Source organism: Microcebus murinus, chromosome 9, assembly GCF_040939455.1.
Source record: "Microcebus murinus isolate Inina chromosome 9, M.murinus_Inina_mat1.0, whole genome shotgun sequence".
In the NCBI taxonomy this organism is placed as follows: Eukaryota; Metazoa; Chordata; class Mammalia; order Primates; family Cheirogaleidae; genus Microcebus; species Microcebus murinus.
The window spans coordinates 80,020,455-80,043,200 of NC_134112.1; the positions used below are offsets into that span (position 1 = coordinate 80,020,455).

At 48.5% G+C, this 22,746-nt stretch overlaps 3 protein-coding genes and 1 long non-coding RNA gene across 5 annotated transcripts in view; 2 read left to right on the plus strand and 2 right to left on the minus strand.

Annotated features, from left to right (window-relative positions):
• The window catches only part of LOC142872929 (uncharacterized), a 29,653-nt gene extending 15,822 nt beyond the window's left edge, over nt 1-13,831 (minus strand). The window contains exon 1 of the long non-coding RNA XR_012921025.1: nt 13,747-13,831. This is a non-coding gene — a long non-coding RNA (uncharacterized LOC142872929). The remainder of the gene's footprint in view (nt 1-13,746) is intronic.
• Nucleotides 1,665-6,693, minus strand: GCC1 (GRIP and coiled-coil domain containing 1). The gene is made up of 2 exons (XM_012789105.3): nt 5,243-6,693; nt 1,665-4,376 (listed from the first exon to the last, which is right to left on the minus strand). The coding sequence occupies exons 1-2, from the start codon at nt 6,275-6,277 to the stop codon at nt 3,081-3,083; spliced, it is 2,331 nt and encodes a 776-aa protein (XP_012644559.1). The 5' UTR covers nt 6,278-6,693; the 3' UTR covers nt 1,665-3,080.
• ARF5 (ARF GTPase 5) lies at nt 9,278-12,302 on the plus strand. The gene is made up of 6 exons (XM_012789111.2): nt 9,278-9,451; nt 9,973-10,053; nt 10,380-10,489; nt 10,967-11,038; nt 11,573-11,698; nt 11,822-12,302. Exons 1-6 carry the CDS (start codon nt 9,385-9,387, stop codon nt 11,906-11,908), a joined length of 543 nt encoding a protein of 180 aa, XP_012644565.1. The 5' UTR covers nt 9,278-9,384; the 3' UTR covers nt 11,909-12,302.
• Nucleotides 13,832-13,887: 56 nt separating the features above from the next.
• On the plus strand, nt 13,888-21,510 carry FSCN3 (fascin actin-bundling protein 3). Of its 2 annotated transcripts, none has more exons than XM_012789109.2 (7): nt 13,888-14,200; nt 15,097-15,793; nt 16,141-16,259; nt 17,956-18,115; nt 18,581-18,751; nt 19,081-19,281; nt 20,813-21,510. In XM_012789109.2, the coding sequence occupies exons 1-7, from the start codon at nt 14,057-14,059 to the stop codon at nt 21,133-21,135; spliced, it is 1,815 nt and encodes a 604-aa protein (XP_012644563.1). In that variant the 5' UTR covers nt 13,888-14,056; the 3' UTR covers nt 21,136-21,510. The 2 variants fall into 2 exon arrangements, with proteins under 2 accessions (XP_012644563.1, XP_012644564.1); XM_012789110.2 differs by having other exon boundaries at nt 13,893-14,200; nt 19,076-19,281.
• The last annotated feature ends 1,236 nt before the right edge of the window (nt 21,511-22,746 follow it).

The window sequence follows — 22,746 nt, forward strand, 5'->3', positions numbered from 1 at the left end:
AATGACCTATCCATGAGAATGCTTTCCAATTCCTAAAGCTGTTTCCCAGCTTTACCAGAGGTAACAGTTGGAACACACTGTAGCAATAGCTAGTACTCAGTCCTCCTTTCATTTCGTTAGAATTATTTGAGTCCAAAAGTTAGCAATAAACTAGAAACTGGGGACAGAGCAGCTTTAGGGCTGTTATGAAGCACTGTGGCCTGTTCAAATCTACAGTGTAGCAACTTTGCTTGGCTGAAATTTATAGCTGGAGTCGTTCTCTCCACTTGAACCAGCCCAGTTCACCTAGAGATCAGCCTCTCTCTCCCTAGAAGTCTATGGAGACATGCCCTGGCCCTCCCAAGTGCTAAGGAGGCAGGAGCACACCCAGATTAAGTGGGCTTTAGGGCTAACGAGACCTAGTTCAAACATGATCCTTGGCAAATTTAACATCTGTAAAATGCGGCATAAGAGCACCTAGGGGAGTTAATAACATAACAGTGTAAATGGCTCAACATGATGCTGGTACACTTGACAAGAATTAGCAAAAAGAACCCTTATAGCAGCTTCACGAGACAACACTGAGAGCCTCAGAGTTCTGGATAATAGACAGGATCTTAACATCTACAGCATGATATATGGACATGTTTATTCCCTAGATGGGAGGTACCCAAAAGGGAAGAAAAGAGAGCAGAAAGCCCTTACAGCTGAGTGGTCAGATTGCCTTACCTCCACTTTCTCCCTCCATCTCCTTCACAGTGATCCTCTCTGAACTGTGTGGTAATAGTTAAATAAATAAGGCTCAGTCTCATTACCTCACTAACACACCTCTTACACTAATATCCTGGGACCAGGGCCCAAGGAAAATTTATTTTTCTCTGACTGCTTCTGATCTCAATTCTTTCATTGTTGCTCTCCCTTTCCTTTCTTAAAGTATCTATCAAAGGCAAACCAGTCAAATAACTGAAAAACTTATTTTGGGGAAGAGGGTGTGGAGACAATGAATGTTGAGTTTAGCATGTCTGCATTAACATTGCCTGTTTCTAGGCTCTAAGTGTCCTTAGGGGTAGGAGGGGATCAAGTCTTTTAGTTTGGTTGGGAGCACTCACAGCTTTAATATATCCAGATACTTAAAACTATTAGTCAGAAATTGACTTGATTCTTTGCCTGTTTGGTATCTTCTCAAAAGTCAAAAGCACAGCAATTATTACTTCTAGGAAGGTTACTGGGACTATGGATATTTTGATTCTGTCCACAGCCACCTAGGAGTAACAGTCACAAGGTATTCTATTAATACATTTAGAGGGAACAAGGCAAAAACACTAAGTCTATTATTATTAGTTAGTTTAGCTTGATGTCCTGAGATGCTTTTCCAAGAGACCATGAATCCTGATTTTAAGGATAATAAAGCTTTCATAAATATTACTTGTGGAGTTTGAAGCAGTAATTATAGAAGTTTTAAGCCCACCCACTAAACCCATGAAAAAGCCTTTTCCAGTGTAGCTGCTCACACACAAACACATACATATACCATTCCAGGCTAAGAAACTTGTAACTGAAGCGGTTAAAACTGACAGATTTAAGCTCATGAATTAATATATGGAAATATGTCCATCCTTTTCACTCACCATTTACATTCACTCTATTTTTGTGTAGATATAGATAGCATTAAGGAAACACACAAGTCAAGTCACTTAGGTTTAATGATTCCATGGTTTATATCATTATCATCTGAACACATCTTTGTTCCATTTAAGTCTGCTCACTGTAGATAATCCAGGTCAGTCACCTAGCCTCTCGTTCAGAACACTTAAAGTTGTCTGGATTCCAAAGCCTCATAAAACAGACCTCTAAGATGAAATAACAGAAAGATACATATTAATCCAGTTAGTGGCCAAGCATTTGTCTTTAGGGTCCAGAAACCTCTATAAACAGTAAGAACAGATAGGAGAAAGAACAGAGGAACTGATAATATTTGAACCCAAGTTTCTTGAGAACCTCCTTTCCAGACTGCCTGAATAACAAGCTGCCTTTCTTTAAAGAGCAGAGTAGATCTACTTATGTAAAGACCCAGAGGGCAAAAAGTACCCCAGCCCAGCTTCAGCTGAACTTCCACTACTTTCCAGCTAGAGTAACAGGAATCTTTTGGAATCTTCTGCAGCAAATCTTCCTCCTCTTTCCTGTCCCTGCAAAGGCAGAAATAGCTGGGAGCAAATCTCTGAGCTAACTCCTTTTAACGAGGCAGGATCAGAGGTTACTGTTCAGACTCTTCTCTGTAAGAAGCTAAGATCTTATTTCTTCATGGAGTTCCAACTTTGTGGAAAAGATAGCAAAGTCATTCACTCACAATCTCAGGCCAACCTTAGGTAGACAGGTTAAGGCAGGGATAAGCAAGAGATCTATTTTAACCCTATCCAGACCAGAAGCAGGTCACCCAAGATCCCTAAGATCAAACTGATGCTCAGGGACCTCACTAGGATGGTCACAAGTGGTATGTTTAGTCTAGATAACATAGGTTGTCCCTAGTCCCTAACTAGACCAAGCTTTCCAGTTCCAGAATGAACTCTATTCCTTGGCCCTTTGGACTAGTAGACAATCTGTCACTATTTCAAACTTCCTGGTCCCTTTTTAGCCTGGCTTTATGTCCCCAGAGAATTGGGGCAGCATGGACCAGACTCAGATTGTGATGAGATGGAGAAAACAGCTGGTCATTGTGCATGTTCAGAAATTACCTGAACTCCCTTTGGAGTCACATTTACTCCTAGCTCTGTGCTAGGAACATAATATTAAAACAAAAAATTGTAAAGGATTTGTACTACTTTCCCAACTTTTGCACCTCTCAGTCCTAACCTCTTCTCCCACTTCCCCTCACATACACTCTAGAAGATGCTGTCCTAACACTTTCAGTATCAATAGGGCCCAAACACAAAGCAGCATTAATGACATTTGGCAGAACATCCCATCCCACACTGAAAACTCCTCCCAATTTCAACACAGTAAAGTAATAAATGATAATCCAAGAGAATAAGCAGTAGAAACCAGAGCCTGCCCCTTCCCACATAAAAGAGGCACAGAAATTTCAGGAGTTAGTGAAAATGGCATCATCTCTTGCCAGAAGGCCACCAGCTACCACTGGCTGGGAGCCGCATTATCACTTGTTTCTCCTCTGGACTAAAGTGTAAGATAGTCAGTATGGCTGTGAGAGTCTGCTGGCGGCCCAGGGAGTCAGGTAAGGTCAGGAAGCGGTAGATGATGTTTTTGAGGTACTCTAGGTTGGCTCCCTCCCTGCTCTGGTCCCTGATGTTCTTTTCGATGCGGCTCTGCAGGGCTCCAACCTCCTCTCGATGCTGCTCACCCTCCTCCAGCAGCCGGTCCTGCAGCTGATGCACCTCCACTTCCAGCCTGTGCTTCTGCTTCTTCAGTGATGTGATCTCTACCTCCTTGCGGGCCAGCTGCTCAGCGTACAGGAAGAAAGTGGGCTCGTTGGCTGCAGCAAGTTGTAGCGCTTGAGTCAGGCTATCTGGGGAAGATGTGTCAGCTGGGTCCCCAGGAACCCCACCACCCACAGGGCTTCTGCGTCCTGGCAGCCCAGAGGACAAGGCCACAGAACGCAGTTGCTCCAGCTCCAAGTCCTTCTCAGCAAGCACAGCCAGGGCACGGTCCCGCTGCTTGTGCAGCTCCTCCTCGAGTTTCAGTGTGCGGTCCCTGAAGTCCAGCTGACTTCGCTCTAGCTCCTGCCGGTGGAGCTGCTGCAGGCGGGCCAGCTCCTGCTTCCAGTCTTCAGCCTCCTGCTGGTGCTGGTGTTCGAGCTCCTCACAGGACAGCCGCAAGGAGATATATTTCTCCTTCAACTCTGCAAGCTGTTCCTGGGCTGCCTCCAGCTCCTTTGCCAGGTTACCATCTTTGGAATTCTTGCTCTTGAGGACAACCTGAGCCCTCATCTTGTACCTCTCAAACTCTTCCTTCAGCTGTTTCAGCTCCTGTTGGTAGTACAGTGCAGTAGCCTTCTCCCCATCGGCAGCCTCCGAGCTGGGCATTATCTCCAGGTCACAGAGCTTCTCCACATCCAAGGTCACCTGGCTTTTCCTGGCTGCAACCTGCAACAGCCTCTTCAGCTTCTCCATCTTATCCTTCAGAACATTGACATCAAGACTGGATTCGTCTCCATGGCTGTCTAGAGAGGATCGGCTGGAGGCTGCTAGAGCCAGTGTCTTATTCTCCAGGTCCAGCTGCAGAATCCGCTCCTTCAGCTTCTGGATGGCCAGCTGGTCCTTCTGCTTGGCTTTCTCGTAGGTACCCAGCAGCTCAGACACTTCAGATATTTGATTCTCTAGGGCTGCTACCCTCTGCTCTTCCACCTGAGATTGCTGACGGAGTTGATCCTCTGCAAGGGCCGTCTGCAAAACATGGGAACAGACAAAAATGCACCCAGAAAAGCCACAATGCCCATAGAAAACTTTGGTAAGGCAGACGAGGGGAGCAAAAGGGTCACAGGATTGGGATGGCCTAGCAAGAATGGGAACTGGAGATTTTTCTATTGATTCAGGAACTAACAAAAGTTCCTATAACCTGCTTGGGTTCTGCTCTAAGACATATTATAGCAAACAATGTTAAGCACCTTTGTCTATCTGCTGTTGTTTGCTTTAGAGCTTCCACTTTCCCCCTAACTCACACATGAAGTGCATAGCTCTTGGTTATCATGTGCTTCCCCAAATCCAAATAAAAAATTATAGGACATTCTTTTCCTAGTCCAATATTCCTGGAAGTTCAAAACGGAGTTGGAGCTCTCTCTCCACATCGAAAGGAGGCACCTTAAAATAGCACTTTTCTAAAACAGGCAAATCTTGACTGAAAACGATTACAAGAGGTTGTTTCTTCTGACAAAATCTCCTTTGCCTTCAGCCAACTTACTTATGGGTACATACCTATAGGCATACACACCACCTTTCGCTGTACAGCTGCCACTATATTGCTTCATAGAGCACAGCTGGTAAGATGCCAATGCCCAAGAGCTCAGAGCTGCCTGGCTCCAACCCAACCCACACTCAGAAACTCCACATCCTGCTAGAGGCACGCCCTCCAAACAGTGTCATTGACACTATCTAGAACAGGATTTCCCAGGACTCAGTAGGGGAACTTTTCAGGTAATATCAAAAATGACAGTGCAGCCACTTAGTTCTAACTATCAAAAGAGAAAAATAAAAACTAATATTTTCCACTTTAAGTCAAATGACTAATACTTAAAGGAGATGAGAATAATTACCTTCCTCATTTCCTGCTGCAACTGAGTCTGGAAATGGCTCTTAAGGCGGGAGGCTTCTTCCTGAAGGTCTTGGAGCCGGGGGTCTGGCTGATTCTTCTCATCTCGAATTGCCTGCAGCTCACCTTTCAGCTCCTCTACCTCACGGGTCAGCTGCCTGGTCTGCAATTCAAACCCTTCCATCTGTTCAGCTGCATATGCTCGCCCTGCCAGGGCTTCTCGAGTCTCTTCTAACCGAAGCTCCAAGTCCTGGCGCTGGGTCCTCTCCTCCTGTAGCAATTTCTGGAGCTCACGAAGCATTAAGGCATGGTCACTCTGCTCCTGGGCCCGATCATGCTGCTGTGTGATAAGTCGGGCTTTGGTTTCTGCTATCTGCTCCTGCAGCCCCTTCAATTCTCCCTCCAGACGGCTCTTCTCCTCCTCTGCCTTTTTATTGGCATCCTCTAAGTCTTGTTTCATTTTCTTCTTGTCAGCCAGGTAAGAAGCCTCCATGCGGGACTTCTCCTGGGTGACTGTAGCCAAAGAGCTGGTCAAAGTAGCCAACTGAGTCTTCAGCTGGTGCAGTCTTTTGTCTACCTCCCCACCTGCAAGTGGCCCATCCCCACTGCTACTGCTAACGCCACTCTCCGACCCACTGGCCTCTTCAGACTTTGGAGGTGGTGGTCCACCACGGGCAGCTCTGTCATCTTCCAGCCCAAACTCACCCTTGGTGCTGGTGAGGCTGGCCGCAGTATCCAAGCTGGTGGCGGTGCCAGTGCTATCCTCGCTGTGAGTGGAGCACCGGTCATCCACTGAGTCAGGAAAGGGGAGGCCTGGCGACTGGACACCTGCGAGGCCCACATCTGCCTCGTGGGACACCGACAGCACCTTTATGCTGGCCTCTAACGCCTCTTTCTCCTTCAGCAGGCTTTTATAGGCGCGGACCACATCCTTGAGCCGTGCCTGGTACTGGAAGAGCTGCTTCTTCTGCGTCTCTATCGTCTCCAGCAAGTCCTTCTTGCTCGGGCCGCCCCCGAAATTCATCCCAAACTTCTCCATGGGAGTTCTGAGCGGATTGCTCCACGTCAGCGTTCCGGTAGCCCGAGAAAGGGTCGCAAAGACGGGGGCTGGGGCTTAAAGAGACAGGGAGGGGGCCGTCCGGCCACGGGCCGCACACCCGCTCTACCCAGCTGTCGGCGACCAAAAGCAGGCCGGTGGGGCAGCCTGGCGAAGGCGCCCGCTGGGTCCCGGGCCCGGAAGGCGGGACCGGGGCGTACCCGGGAGGCGGGCAACGCCGCCAGGGCTCGCCGTCGCTGGCCCTGAAGCCGCTCCGCACTCTCCGCTCGTCCGGGCCACAGCAGCCCGGGCCAGACCCCGCGGCCCGCCGAGGGTTTACGCCGAGCGCGGCTCCATCACGACTTCCTAACTACAGCCACCCAGCGACAACGGCGCTTCCGGGTTCGCTGGAAGTGACGTCAGCGCTACGTCAGCGGGCGCGAGGTGTGTGGGGCCACTTCGGCCTGTGGGTGGGAGGCGGCCTGCAGAGTACCCACCCCGCGGCGAACAGAAGGGGACCCACCTTGGGAAGAGCTGAGCGAGCTAAATCGAGGATGCGGCAGTGATATTGGTTTGGCGAGAGCGCCTGGGTTTGACCTCGGGCTACGATCAGCGAGCGGCAGAGGGCGACGTCGCATTGCGTTCTCACCAAACACCCAGGTGAAGGAGGCATCCAATTATTTGGGGCTCAGGACCTATGCCCCTAAAGGGCAATAATTAAGACTCCCATTTAGACTACAAAAACTGCAGCCCTTTCTAGCAGAGTCTTGGCACCTGGTAGGCATATGGGAAAATAGCACCCATCCTTAGTTCCGCTGAGTTGATTCAATAAACATTCATAGAGAGCACGCTATAGCCATGAGATATATATATGCCAGGAGCCTCACAAGAATTTTGCTGTTTAGTCTTTACAATAATTCTGCTCAGGGGGTATCCTCAGCACTATTTTACAGATATGGGAGCACGAGGCACAGAGAAGCTAAGTAAACATACCCAAGGTCACACAGCTAGTAAGTTTAGGAATTCTATCCAAATTAGTCCGATTCTGAAAATACCAAGTGCTGTGCCAAGTCATAACACCATGAAGAGACATGGCATTGCCTTCAAGGAGTTCACAAAGTGAGGAACCAGACATTCAAACAAGTCCTGCTGTCACACACACCAGTATGTATGGGTATATTCAAAGTGGTATGACAATTAAGAGAAGGGACTCACCCAGGAATCATTAAGAATCAGCAGCAGCTCAGGGTATGTGAAGGACGTGACAACAGATGGGGATGGCACAAGAGGTGGGGATCCAACTTATGGCATTTAGGTTTGATCTTGGGTGATACTAAGGCCTGAAAGGATTTTTATCTGAAGAGTGAGGCACCATCAAGACTTTTATGACAGGATGCAGATACCAAGGGACAGAAGACCTGTAAGGAGGTTCTTTCAGTCATATGGAAGAGAAAGCAGTGAAATAAAGTAATGACAACAGACATGGAGAGAAAGAGGCTTGATAAGAAAGCCAAATATAGAATTGACCTGACTTGGTAGTCACTGGTTCTGTTATTATATTGGGACCCTTTAAGATGTACTCTTCAACCTTGTAAAAGCCTTCTTAGGAATGCAAGTCTATGACTGAAGAGCAAAAGAAATTCATGCCCTCACTCACACCCACTTCCCAAAGTCTGTTCTCCTTACAGACTTTGCAAGTAGGATGGGGCAAGCCCAAGAGGTGTGTTCGGACTCAGTTTCTTAGTGGCCCAAATAACATTCAGCTGCACTATACATAACATGCAGTTACATTATTTCATCAGCTTAATATTCACCATAACCCCTTGAGTTAGAATAAATTTGTCTTCTTCTATACCTGAGAAAATAATGGAAGGGTTGTGAGTACCGTTGAAGCCAAATCCTCAAGAAATGGCAGAATTGAGATTTGAACTAAGGCCAGAAATAGTCCTTTCACATTTATTCATGGTCAATAAATATTTGTTGAAAAAGTGAATGAATGAGTGAAAGTTTTCTGATTTTCAGCTCAGCTTCACCTCTAACCCAAAAGCCATGGATCCTGGAACCCAGTTGGAATCCGGAATGGAAAACGCCTGCCCTTGCTCCACTGAGCAACCTGTCAATCCAGTTCAACGCCACAGGCACCTGTTAAGCATATTCGTTAGATGCCTGGCATTGAGCTCGTCCCCACTATAGGAGAAATTTAATTCCTATTTTACTATTCTTCTAGATGCTAAAGTGAAGGGGGAAATTACATGTGAAGCTCTTTGGCTCTAGAGAGGCGAGACTCAAAAAATCCTCAAAAATTGAATAGGTGCGCATTAATAATCCGGGTCCGCAAGCCTGTAGCAAAGTGAAAATGGAGCTCAGAAAGGCAGCCTGCGCCTGCACTGAAAGACGGCGTCCACAGGGCGATCGAGGGAAGGCGGAGTTCTCCAGTAGTCCGGGAATGGGTCTGTGACACTCGCCCAAGGCTGGGGATCTTCCACTGGTTCTGCTGATGGGGCTCTATGAGGTAGACGTTTTAAGGATCCATGAAAGCTAGCAGAGACTTCTCGGGCATCCTCTGCCCCTACCTCCGGCACACTCACTCACGCGACCACCTATTCGCGAAAAGCCCTCGGTGGAAGCCGAAAGGGCAAAAGGACTAAGACCCCTGCACGCAGCTTCCACTCCCGTGAGGAGGGTGGCGCACAGACTCGGTGCTGCTAGTTCCCAAGGGCTAAGCCGTAGCCCGCAGTGGGCTGGACGCAACGAACTAGAGCCCGAGGCCGGCCGCTGGGGGCGGGGGCCGCTGTGCAGCGACGAAGCCTTTCCTCAGCCCCGCTCGGGCTGCCGGTGCCGCGGCCCCAGGCCTGACCCAGACGCGTTCGCTCCCGGAGGCCGCGCGGGACCCGCCTGGCTGCGGAGCCTCGCCCGGCTCCAGCGACTCCGGGCCCGAGCTGGGGGCGGGGCCGGCGGGGGCGGGCCCGCGGTGACGTCGGGCGGGCCGGGACGCGCGGAGGCGGCGGCGGAGCCTCCGCCTTCTGCTGCTGCGCCCCATCCCCCCGCGGCCGCCCGGTTCCAGCCCGCACCCCGCGTCCGTGCCCGCGCCCCCTCCCCCGGGCCCCGCCATGGGCCTCACCGTGTCCGCGCTCTTTTCGCGGATCTTCGGGAAGAAGCAGATGCGGATTCTCATGGGTGAGGCATATCAAGCGCGGCCCGGACCGGGGCGCCGGCCCCGGCGCAGCCCTCCCGCCCCCGCGTCCCTCCAGCCCCGCTCACCTGGGTCTCTGACCCCGACTCACCCACTTCCTAACCCCCCGCTGCCTCTGCTCTCGGGCGGGTCCCAGTCCGCAGCGCTGCGCCGGGGCCTGAGACCCGGAGCTGTGGGCCTGGGTGGGGTGAAGCTCCCTCCGCCCCAACCCGGCTGGTAAGAAGGGAGGATTCCGCCCTTGGAGACGACTTTTAAAAGGAGCGCGGCCTTCCTCCCTCGCCCCTTACCTCCCAGTCCTCTCCCGTCCCTCGCCCACTTTGGGGGCAGGAGTTGGCTCACGCCACCCAGACGCCCTCAAGGCCCCGAAGGTAGATAGGAGCGCGCACCTGGAGGCGCTCCCGCTCTCAACCCCGGTCACCATCAGCTGTCCTGGCCTCTCCCTTTCCTTGGTCTCTAGGGGGCTCCCTCGCTCCCGTCTCCATTCTTGTGCCCCTCTCTGTTGCAGTTGGTTTGGATGCGGCTGGCAAGACCACAATCCTGTACAAACTCAAGTTGGGGGAGATTGTCACCACCATCCCAACCATAGGTGAGCCCAGGGGCGAGTCAGGGAGGAAGGGAGCGCCGCGGCGGGCCTTCTCGGGATCCTCTGCGGGTTCTGCCCTTTTCCTGGCGCTGACCCTGACATCAGATAAGGCAATTTGAGAAGTGGGTCAAGGTATCTCTACGTGCCTGCCGGGTGGATGTGACCTAGCCCCGCCCTGTCTGTTGGCTGCTGGTCCTCTTGGGGCTCTGTTCTCCTGGGCCTTGATCATTGCTTTCTGGTTTTGTGTCCCTGCTTAGATCCTAGTAGTTTTAGTGAGCTCCTTCCTTTCGGGACTTTTTCTCATATTTTTATTTTCCAATTATCTGCAGGCTTCAATGTAGAAACAGTGGAATATAAGAACATCTGTTTCACAGTCTGGGACGTGGGAGGCCAGGACAAGATTCGGCCTCTGTGGCGGCACTACTTCCAGAACACTCAGGTGGGGTGTGGGGTGGACTCCCCAACGCCAGGGAAAGAGGTGTTAGGGCTGGGAGGACTGAGATACTGGCAGAGGCTGGGCCCCCAAGCCAGGAAAAAACTCTTCCCTGCTTATGCTTCCTTTGGTTGGCCTGCCTTTACTCATCTTCAGAATTCGCCTTAGTCTTTGTAGGCTTAGCCACCTGGAACTTCTCCTGAGAAACAGGGTTCTAAGGCCATGCTGCCTGATTTAGCCCTCATCACATATCTCTCTTTTCCCTTGCACATCTTTAGATAAACTGCTTTCTCCTTGAGGGTGGAGGCTGTATCCTTTGCAGTGGCATCTCTAGTTTGTGCTAGGATTTCTGCAAAGCCTTATTAGAAGTTTACCAGATGAGAAGGGTCAGCACAATTAAACATGGGAAGAAGAGAGAAAGGGCCAGATTAGGGTTTGTCCCATGTGGGAGTGATTGTCTCTCCTTCCTTCCTCCCTGCCCAGGGCCTCATCTTCGTGGTGGACAGTAATGACCGGGAGCGGGTCCAGGAATCTGCTGATGAACTCCAGAAGATGGTGAGTACCCAGAGTCCTGGAACCTGAGCCGTTGGCTTGGGGACAGAGAGATCTTGGCGGTGGTATGGAGTCAGGGAACCACCTAGAGGCATCAAAGGCCAGGAATGTGAGTTTGTGTTTGTGGGTGCAAACACGTTGTGTATCTCACCTGGTAAGGATAGGACTGACTTTTTCCCTTAATTCTCATGCCTTTACATTTGAGTCTGAGAAGTTGTTGGGGAGAGGAGAATTATATGTGATAGAGAAAAATGTCATCTTATATTCTTGCTTTTTCCATTTGGAAATTTTGTCATTTTACCTAAGACAAGTATTCAAATTAGAAAAAGGCGTTTTCTGGACTTAAGGTTTAGGTGACCTCAAGCTCATTGATAACTCTATGTCTGTGTTTAGCAATAAACTACATGATACTGTATTTTTCCCACAGAGAAGCTAGAAGGTAGGAAGGGGGCTCCCCAAATTAGCAGGGAAAAAGGAGCGTAGGGACCTTGCTGGAAGCTGAGACCACAGGTCCCACCCTCTCTTCTCCCCTTTCAGTTGCAAGAGGATGAGCTTCGGGATGCGGTGCTACTGGTGTTTGCTAACAAGCAAGACATGCCTAACGCCATGCCCGTGAGCGAGCTGACAGACAAGCTGGGGCTACAGCACTTGCGCAGCCGCACGGTAAGGGTCCTGCCCCTTCACACTGGGTCCTGCCTCTCCAGGGAGCCACCGGCTGGGGCAAGGATATAAAGGCATCCCCTTTTCTTCTCTGCTGCTGACCTCTTTCTTTCCTTCCTCCCACAGTGGTACGTCCAGGCCACCTGTGCCACTCAAGGTACAGGCCTGTATGATGGGCTGGACTGGCTGTCCCATGAGCTGTCGAAACGCTAACCAGCCAGGGGCAGGCCCCTGCTGCCCAGAAGCTCCCGCGTGCATCCCCGGGAAGACCAGACTCCCGGACTCCTCAGGCAGTGCCCTTCCCTCCCACTCTTCCACCCCCACAGACACAGGCCTCTGCTCCTGCCTGCATGTTCTTTCTGTTGTTGGAGCCTGGAGCCTCTCTCTCTGGCCACAGAGGGGTCCACTCTCCTTGCCTGCTGGGACCTGTGGAAGGGGCTTCCTGGCCAAGGCCCCCTCTTCCAGAGGAGGAGCAGGGATCTGGATTTACTTTTGTTTTTTCAGTTTTGGGTGTACCCTGGGGCCAGGTTGGTGGGGGAAGGTGAGCGCTCGGGTGGTGCTATGACGTGGCACTGGATATTGAGTAATAAATTTGCTGTGGTTTGTATATGGTGTTGTCTGTAGCCTAGAAATGGGAGTCTGGGTTTGTTGGGTGCAAAGAGACAATGTGGGAGAGGCTCAAAGAAGCTAAAGCTGCAGGACCACCTACCTCCAACCCCCACCACACATAAACACACCTTCACCCAGCTCAGCTTCTCCCTCCTCATTCTTGGGCTGGAAATTCTATAGGGTTTCCAGTGATAGAAATCTCATTCCTTCCCCAGTTCCAAAGAACCTTTGCTGAAGGCAACAGTATCTACCTTCATGGCTGCATAAAAGATATAGCTCCACTCCTCGTCATTCTCCTAGCTACTTAGAGCAGTAGTTCTTAATGATTGCTTTGCACATTAAATTTTGAGGGGGAGGGAATGTGTGTTTAAAATGGTCCTGAGGTATGCTTCAGAAAATGTGATTCATCAGGACTAGTGTGAAGCCCAACAATATGCATACTTAAAATTACCCAGATGATGTTGGCACTAGTAGTCTGTTAGCCTTATTTTACAAAACATTGGTGGAGCCTGGGCATTATTTCCTCACTGTGCAGCACTGGAGTTCTTTCTACCCAGGAAGACCCCATCTATAGGGAATAGGAAAGCATGCGTAAGGGACCAGGGCCTATTTACCAAGTGTGGTTGACTCTACCCATTTGCCTTTGGATCCCAGCAAAACTTAAACAAAACCCATTATTTACTTTTGCCTTTCTCTGTTTTTTTATGTTGTCAGTTTCTTCAGGTTCTGGGCTAGGTTTTCTCTCCTTGAGCTTTGCAGGAAGAGAGTCCCAGAGACTATCAGACAACAGAGACTTTTTGGAGGGGAAAGGCTGGTATTCTTACAGGAGCCAGCTGTCCTACCCACCAGAAGTGCAGCTGGGGGTTGATGAGGTGGGGCGCTCCATGCTCTTTCCACCTCAGCCACCCTCCTTACCCTGGCTCTGAGCCAGCCTTCCCAATTAATATGGGTAATTTGGTCTTCACTGGTTATCTCTCTAGGGCAGGCGTCCTCAAACTACCGCCCGTGGGCCACATGGGGGTGTTTTTGCCCGTTTGTTTTTTTACTTCAAAATAAGATATGTACAGTGTGCATAGGAATTTGTTCATAGTTTTTTTAAAACTATAGTCTGGCCCTCCAACGGTCTGAGGGACAGTGAACTGGCCCCCTATTTAAAAAGTGTGAGGACCCCTGCTCTAGGGTTTCCTCACATTCCCTGCAAAGTAACTTTTGGACATTTTGGCCTCATCCTCCCAAGGGCCATAAAAGCTGATAGATTTTCCTTGGATATTGCACTTAAAAAAATACTTGAGCCAGAAAAGAGCCAGGCAGAACCCACTTCCTAGGGAGGAAAGAAGTTGACTTCTATACGGTTATCAAAATGAGAAACAGAGGTAAAGAAAGGGAGGGATTTGCCTAAAGTTGCAAATTGAAGTTCTGATTCCAGTCTCAGCTCAGCCTACCTTGGTGCCCGCAGTGGCGTAGGAGGGTGGGTGCCGGAGCCTCTGAACCCGATTCCTCTGCGTCATGGATTGACATTGCTGGGCCAGGGCCCTGTCCCTGCTGTGGTAGGATAAGACGCAGCCCTCACAGTCACAATGCTCCCGGGTCACAGAGGCACTGGGCCCCCAGCCACCCTCTGCCTGGAAATTCCCTCTGGGAACGTCTTGTGGTGGGTACTACAGACCTTATTCCAGGCCCTATGGCCTGTAGAACCTCACCACTGGGGGGAAGGCTGGGCCGGACAGAGTCATCACCTGTGGCGCCGGCCCCATGGATGAGGTGGAATGGATACACAGGCAACCCAAGGCTGAGGAACTAAGGATTGGGCTCATCAGCTGGGCAGGAACCTACCTCACCTTTGAGGCATACAAGAATACAGTCACTGCTACTGCAAAGAGATTGGGCAGGAGACAGGTAACAAGGCAAACGTGTACTGGAATCAGTTTAGTGGCCAAGCTCTTTGTGTGTGTGTGTGTGTGTGTATGTGTGTGTGTGTGTGTGTGTGTGTGTGTGGCAGCAGGGGTGCACTCTCAACCCGATCAGTTTCCTAGCCTCTGTCATTGCCAGCCCAAGACCCTTCTACTCCAGGCTTTTGCTCACAGGTCCCCATTGCTCCATCTCCCCTCTAAACATATGCCACAAGGTAAAACCTCAGCCCTGGTTTTGCTGTCTTGTCCCTCTGGCTGCTCCCTGCCTTCCATCTGAGCACAGGATGGTTGTGTCATCACAAAGACGAAAGGTGGAAAGCCCAGGCTAGAAGGCAGAATTGTGCACATCCAGGGGAAATTGGACCAGTGGAGTTATTGCAAGGCCTCTGTTTCTGTTCTGGTTGAAAATGGGGAACTCTAGAAGCCCTAGCAGTGCTGGTCTTCATTTGAGAGAGGAGTGTAGGCACCTCTGGAATGGGTGCCAGAGTTAAGCAGAAGCAAAGTCCTCTCACTCATAACAAGGTTGATCAGCTGAACCAGACAATTGCATCTCAACTGTGTGTGCTCCGATCTTTTTCCCTGGAGCCCCGGCCTGCCTAGGAGAGCTCTTTTCTCTTGTCATGTTGGGGGGTACGCATCTAGAACTTCTCTTTGGACCTTGAGAAGCCCTATGGCTCCATGGTGGAGGGGCCCAGAGATCTTTTAATTACTGTTGGGTGGGAGGGTGGAAGAGCTGACAGCAAGGAGACACCAGGGCTGATGTGGAGGCAGAGGTGGTTGGTCTTGATGAAGGTGCTGGGGTGACGATAGGGGTGATGGTTGCAGGGCTCCTTGGGTGGTCACTCAGCAGTACTGATTTCCCTCTTCTCCCAATGCCTGCAGACCTGTGAGCTCCTGGTGAGCAATGAGCATGAGACAGAAGCTGTGGTACGACTAAAGAGCTTGAAGGGCTTCTACCTGCTGTGTGAGGCAGATGGCACTGTGTGTTACGGCCGGCCAAGGAACAGCCACCATGGATGCTTCCTACTCCATTTCCACCGTAACAGCAAGTGGACCCTCCAGTGCTTAATCTCTGGTCGTTATCTAGAGTCCAATGGTGAGGATGTGTTCTGCAACTCCAGGGTCCTCTCAGCTTACCACATGTGGACACCCCGGCCAGCCCTGCACGTCCATGTGATCCTCTATAGCCCCATCCACCGCTGCTATGCCCGGACTGACCCCACCATGGGCCGCATCTGGGTGGACGCAGCAGTCCCCTGCCTGGAGGAATGTGGATTCCTATTGCATTTCCAAGACGGATGCTACCACCTGGAGACCTCGACACACCATTTCTTGTCTCACGTAGACCGGCTGGTCACCCAACCCTCATCGCAGACAGCTTTTCATATGCAAGTGCGGCCTGGAGGGCTGGTGGCACTGTGCGATGGAGAAGGAGGCATGTTATATGCACAGGGCACACATCTGCTCCTGGGCCTCGGCTCTAATCCCGTGAGGGGTGAGGAGTGGTTCGTCCTACAGCACTGCCCCACCTGGGTCAGCCTCAAGTCAAAGACTCGGAGGTTCATCTCAGTCACCTATGGCAAGTGCTGGGTCCAACACAGCCATGGAGGGAGGAAGGGCTGGCTGCCAAAAAGAGGAAAATGTATTTGGGATCAGCAGGGATTTTTGGATCTACTAATAAGGAAGATTCTGGGGTCCCAAGGGGACCTTTTGTGCCATGGAGAAGGACAGAAAAGCAGGGATATGGGATTTAGGGGGAAATCACCTGGGTTTTCTGCAGACTACCATGGTCCAACATAAGGTGATGAAGAAGGTTGAGGAGGAAAAGTAGAGGGAAGGAAGCCCCAGTTATAAAGCATGGAGGAAGGGCTGAGACTGCAGGCGAGGCCAGACTCGGGCTCCTACTGACATGTTCTTCCTCTGCAGAATCTGAGGTACATGCTACCTCTGAGCGCTTAACCCCGATGTCCTTGTTCCAGTTTGAATGCGACAGTGAGACTGCCACCTTGCAGCTTCGTGCAGCCACTGGCTACTACCTAGCTCAGGTGAGACCTTGGTTTTCTGAGCAAGAGAAACCTTAAGCTCTGACCTCTCCCTCTCTATACACCCTTTCTCCTTCTTCAAGGCAGATGACCAGATGGTGAGATGAGCTGGGAGGCCCTTGTCTATACACATTCATTTTCACCCAATGAAGCTTCTTTTTTAAAAAAAAATCAACTTTATTGAGGCATGAGTTAACTATATGCAAATTATATAATATACATATGTATAATTATGTATATTATGTATAAATATGTATACTATGTGAATTTGTTTTATAAATGCACCCATTTTAAGTATAAAATTCTGTAAGTTTTGACAAATATTAATATATATACTCATGTAACCATGCCATAACAATACCACAAGTTCGAGAATATTTCTGTCACCACAAAAATTCCCTCTTGCCCCTTTGCAGTTTCCCTCCATCCTTCTTCCCACCCTTACCCCCACCCCTGCTACCACTAGTCTATGTTCTTCACTATAAACTAGATTTGCCTGCTTCGGAATTTCACATAAACAGAAACATACAGTATGTATGGTACGTGTGCTCCTTTTTCTTGGCACAACGGTTTTAAGATTCATCTGTGACATTCTATGTATCAGTAGTTCATGCCTTTTTATTGCTGGGTGGTATTCTATAATACTACTCATAAACAAAATTTATCTATCCATTTACTTGTTGATGTACACTTGGGTTGTTTCTAGTTTGGGCTATTATAAATACAATTGTTATGAGCATTTGTGAACAAATCTTTTTGTGAGCCTACATTTTCATTTATCTTGGGTAAATACGTAGGAATGGAATTAATAAGTCATATCATAGATGCATGCTTAACTTTATAAGAAAATCAGTTTTCTAAAATGACCATACCACTTTACATTCTCGCCAGTATCGTATGAGGGTTCTAAGTGCTCCATATCTTCACCAGCATTTGGTATTGCCTGTTTTTATCATTTTAGCCACTCTAGTGGGTGTGTAATGGCCTCTTTTGATCACTTTAATTTGCATTTACCTTATAATTAGTCATTTTAGCATCTTTTCATGTGCTACTTGCTCATTTGTATGTTTTCTCCGTGAAGTATCTGTTCAGATCTTTTGCCATTTGTTATTGGGTGTTTTGAGTTGTAAGAGTTCTTTATATGTTCTCAATTCAAGTCCTTTGCTAAATATATGTATTGTAGTGTTTTCTCCCCATCTGTGGCTTGCCTTTTTATTTGTTTTATGGTATCTTTTGAGAAGCAAGTTTTTAATTTCAATGAAGTTGAATTTGTCAACTTTTTAAACAGTTACTGCTTTTCTTACCCCAGGAAATCATAGCCTATTCCAAAGTTGCAAAGAACTTCTCTTATGTTTTCTTCTAGACATTTTATAGTTTAGCTCTCACTTTTTTATATACACTGCAAAATAATCTTGGAGTTAGGGCTAAGGTTCTTTTCTCTCCATAGGATATTCTGGCCCCGTTTTTATGCTGTCTCTGGGGGTGACACCAACTGGGGGAATTCTCACCCACTTGTTGAAAAACAAGCCACAGCATGTTTTTCAAAAAGGATCTGAAAGCATAAAGCAGACTCTAGGAGAATGAAAAGGGCTGAGGTGGGGGGCAGGGAATGTGGGAAGAGGGTTTGGGAATAATGATGGGAAGAGGGCTGAGATTGTTAATTCTCATTCCTTGTCCCTGTTCCTGATATTTTCTCCAGAGGCGTCACAAGATAGTGATGGCTGATGGGCACCACCTGGAGTCTGATACCTTCTTCCGTATGCAGTGGAACTGTGGCAGGATCATCCTGCAGTCCCTCAGTGGGCGCTTCCTGGGCATTGCAGCCAATGGCCTGCTGATGGCCACTGCCACCTTTCCAGGTGAGCCAAGCAGCCATCCTGCCAGGTTGTTCTAAGTCAGGGATGCTTTTGGAGGGAAGTGGAATATGATTTTAAAAAAAAAAAGCACTGGAGTTGAGTCAGAAGAGTCAGGTCTGAATACTCTCTCAGTTGCTGAATTTTTGTTGTCATTTGAACAAACCATCTCTGAACCTCAGTTTCATTGTCTGTAAAAGCAGAGATGATATTCATCCTGGTGCTTCACACGGTTGTCATGAGGATCGAATAGATCAACACATCTCTAAGGAAGAATATTAAAATTTCCACACTGTGCTAGGTGCTCTCACAAATACTCCACAAGCACTTAGCATTAGACCTGACACATAGTAGGTGTTTGTTAAATGTTAAAATATTGACAATACCCTTCTGCAATGAGTGTTCCCTCACCTGCTTCCATCTGAGAAAACATCTATGGGCAGCCAGAAAACTCCTTCCTGCTTCTTTCAGGCCCCAATGAGGAATTTGGGATTCGATTAGCCAACCGCCCCTTCCTTGTACTGCGAGGTCGGCATGGGTACGTGGGCTCCTCTTCAGAACGTGACCTCATACAGTGCAACATGGACCAGCCCGACTGCATTCACTTACTACCCTGCCGCCAGGGAATCTACCACTTCCAGGGTGAGTGGCTCCTCTTACCTGCTCCTGGGGTTCACAGTCTGACCCCTGCCTTAGTCCCAGCTCAGACTTCAGGCCTGCTTATCATAAAAGGAAAAACAAGGCTTCTGTTTGTTTTCACACTTCAAAGTCCCAGAGTGGGTTAGCAGAACAGAAACCAGTGGAAGCCTGCTGATCCTTCTGGATTTCCATAGACCTGACCTGCCAACTGGCAGGATGGGGCACCAGGGGAGGATGGCCTGCCTCCAGCAAGCCCTGCAGGCAGCCTAACTGCTGGAGCACTCTCCTCCAAAGAACGCCCACGAACCTGAGCTCTTCCCTCCCCAGCACAGGGTGGATCCTTCTGGTCAATAACGTCTTTTGGCACCTTTCGCCCATGGGGGAAGTTTGCCCTCAACTTCTGTATAGAGCTCCAGGGGAGCAACTTGCTCACCGTGCTGGCACCCAATGGCTTCTACATTCGATCGGACCGCAGTGGCACCCTATTGGCAGACAGCGAAAACATTACCAAAGAGTGTATCTGGGAATTTTAGGTAAGGGAAAGAGGGTAAAGGGCTGGGAGCTGGGGGAGAGAGGAGAGGAGCTGATGGTGAGAGGAGAAGGGAAGTGAGTGGGGACATGTGATGGGAAGACCAAAATGCACACTGGGGATGACTTCTGTCCCACAATTTGATTGACTCCAGACATTTATTCCAAATCTGTACCATTACTTGAGGGCTTCTAAACCCAAACTTGGTAGAGAGAAGAGAAGAAATAGGACCTAAGTCTGCTGCTATTATGTTGCACTGGCACGTGGGCTTGCAAGCAAGCCTGGAGGGGACAGAGTGAGGTGTTCTTGCCCTTCTTTCTCTCCACTAAGATGCATAATTTTTCCCCATTTTCAGGGAATATAGATGACTTTGACTATGTGTATAAGTGAAAAAAAGATGTGATTTCTATCCTATGTGCTTTCTATCCCTACCCCTGGGACCCTGGGGAGCTGATGGCTCTCAGACATTTATCTCCAGCCCTGTCCCTCTTCCTGAACCCTAATGTCATCTCTCTCCAACTTCCTGATGGACAGTTGACTTGACTACGTCCTGCCAGTCCCTCAAAATCCACATAGCTGAAGTCAGACTCTTCATCCTCCCCTGCTAAGGTAATTTTCTTCTTCCTGCCATCCCCAGGCATCCCCAGTCATTCCACCCTCCTAGATGCTCAGGCTCAAGACCTCAGTGCCATCTCTCTGTCCTCCCTTTCTCTCCCTTCACCAGACCCTGCAACTCCTTGGGTACTTCCCTAACAATGCCTCTTGAGTACCTGCTCCTTCCTGATTATCACCATTGCCACTTGGTTCCAGGCTCTTCATCAGCAGGTGTATGGCTTCCACGCCTCCCCAGCAGCACACGGCCACCAGATCTATCCCTATCCAATATCATCCCCACACCAAGTTTGCTTTCCTAACATACTGCTTCCCTTCCATCATTCCCTATTCACACTCTTCAGGGCACCTCTTTGCTCTTAGTCCTGTCCCTTTACAACCTTGCTTGTTGTGGAAAGCACTTCCGTTTTGAAGTGCTTTCCACAGACCTGGAATCAAGAGCTAGTAAGCAGCTGGACACTGTGGCTCACACTTGTAATCCAAGCACTTTGGGAGGCTAAGATGGGAGGATCTCTTGAGCTCAGGAGTTCAAGACCAGCCTGAGCAAGAAAAAGACCCGGTCTCTACTAAAAATAGAAAAAATTGGCAGGGCGTGGTGGTGCATGCCTGTTGTCCCAGCTACTAGGGAGGCTGAGGCAGGAGGATTGCTTGAGCCCAGGAGTTTGAGGTTACAGTGAGCTATGATAACACCACGGCACTCTATCCCAAGTTACAGAGTGAGACTCTGTCTCAAAAAAACAACAACAAAAAGAGCTAGTAAGCCTTTTCCTATAAATTCACTTAAAATATGTCTGGTGTTCACCAAGAATAGGACAAATCACTTTACTCTCTCTCCTCCCACAGGATATTGCCCAGTGTTCTAAAAGCCAGAGATCAGCAAATGACTAATGACTGAAGGATTCTATTTCCTGTTTCCTCTCCAGGTCAATGGGAGGCCATCTACCAAAATTCAAATCTTCCGGGAAAGACTACTGCATCAAACAGAGCAGGAACCCCAGAGTCAAGATCCAAGAGAAGAATATCCGTTACACTTTTCCTACCCAGTTTAGCAAAACACCTGTTTCAAGGAACAATACAGCACAACAGGCCACCCCCAAGATCCTGGTGTGCACCTGACTCAGTATGGAGTAGGGGTCTGGATGCGGTGGAGATTGAGGCCCCAGGCCACGGCTCTAAGTTCTGTCCAGAAGAACAGAGACTAAATAGTACCCATTTCTTCCACCAATCCTCCCCCATCCTCACCTAGAACCACTAGCCTTTTCTCAGGGACTTCACAGGGAGTCAGCTTTGCCCTGAAGGAGTCAGAATCCAGTTGTGAGTTTAAATACCTTTTTGGTTTAGAAAGAAGGAAGGATTATTAATCCTGTGGGCATAGGGTAATGGCAGTAACACTTTATGCCTATATAACTCACACCCACCTCCCCTACCACACTTCCCCACACTGTCATTACCTTTGACCCAGTGAGGTGGGTATTTCCTCCACTACTTCTCATCTTCTACAGGGAGCTGGAGGGATTTGCCCAAGGTTCCACAACTAATCACAACAGAGCTAGGCCTCGGACCCATGTCTTCTGACTCTAATGTCCGTTATTCTTTTCATCAAAGAATGCCTGTCATTCTCGCACTGTCTTCATGATTTCGGCCGTTAGCTACCTACCACCTGCCTTATTAATGTTTTTATTGACATAGACTCTTAAATATATTTATTTAGAAAGGAATAGTTTTATCATTATCATAAAATGGAAAACCAGAATCACTTGCCATAAATGGAAAGTGACTATAGAAATAAATACAGGCATACCTCAGAGATATCATGAGTTCAGTTCCAGGCCACAGCAATAAGAAAATATCACAATAAGATGAGTTACACAAATTTTTTGCCTTCCTAGTACATATAAAATTTATGATTACACTATACTGTAGTCTATTAAGTATGCAATAGCACTATGTCTAAAAATCCAATGCACATACCTTAATTTAAAAATACTTGAAGACCAGGTATTATGTGGTGGCTCATGCCTATAATCCCAGCACTTTGGCAGGCTATAGTGGGAGGATGGCTTGAGCGCAGGAGTTCAAGACCAGCTGGGCAACATAGTGAGACCCTGTCTCTGCAAAAAAGTTTTAAAAATTAGTTGGATATGTTAGCACGTGCCTGTAGTCCCAGATATTCAGAAGGCTGAGGCAGGAGGATTGCTTGAGCCCAGGAGGTTGAGTTTGCAGTGAGCTATGATAACACCACTACACTCTAGCCCAGGCAACAGAGAAAGACCTTGTCTCAAAAAAAAAAGAAAAAAAATACTTTATTGCTAAATAATGTTAACAATCATCTAAGCCTCCAGGGAGTTGTAATCCTTTTGCTGTTAGAGGCTCTTGCCATGATGTTGATGGCTGCTGCCTGATCAGGATAGTGGTTGCTGAAAGTTGGAGTGGCTATGGAAATTTCTTAAAATAAGAAAACAATGAAGTCTGATACATCAATTGATTCTTCCTTACCCTAAAGATTTCTCTGTAGCATGTGATGCTGTTTTTACAAAATGGTAGCATTTGACTCACAGTAGAACTTCTTTCAAAATTGGAATCAATCCTCTCAAACTGTACTGCTGCTTTATGAACTGAGTTCATGGAATATTCTAAATCCTTTTGTTGTCATTTCAACAATGCTCACAGCATTTTCACCAGGAGTAGATTCCATCTCAAGAAACTACTTTCTTTGCTCATTCATAAGAAGCAACTCCTTATCTGTTCAAGTTTTATCATGAGATTGCAGCAATTCAGTAACATCTTCAGGCTCCAATTCTAATTCTAGTACTCTTCCTATTTCCACCACACTTCAGTTACTTCCTTCCTCCACTGA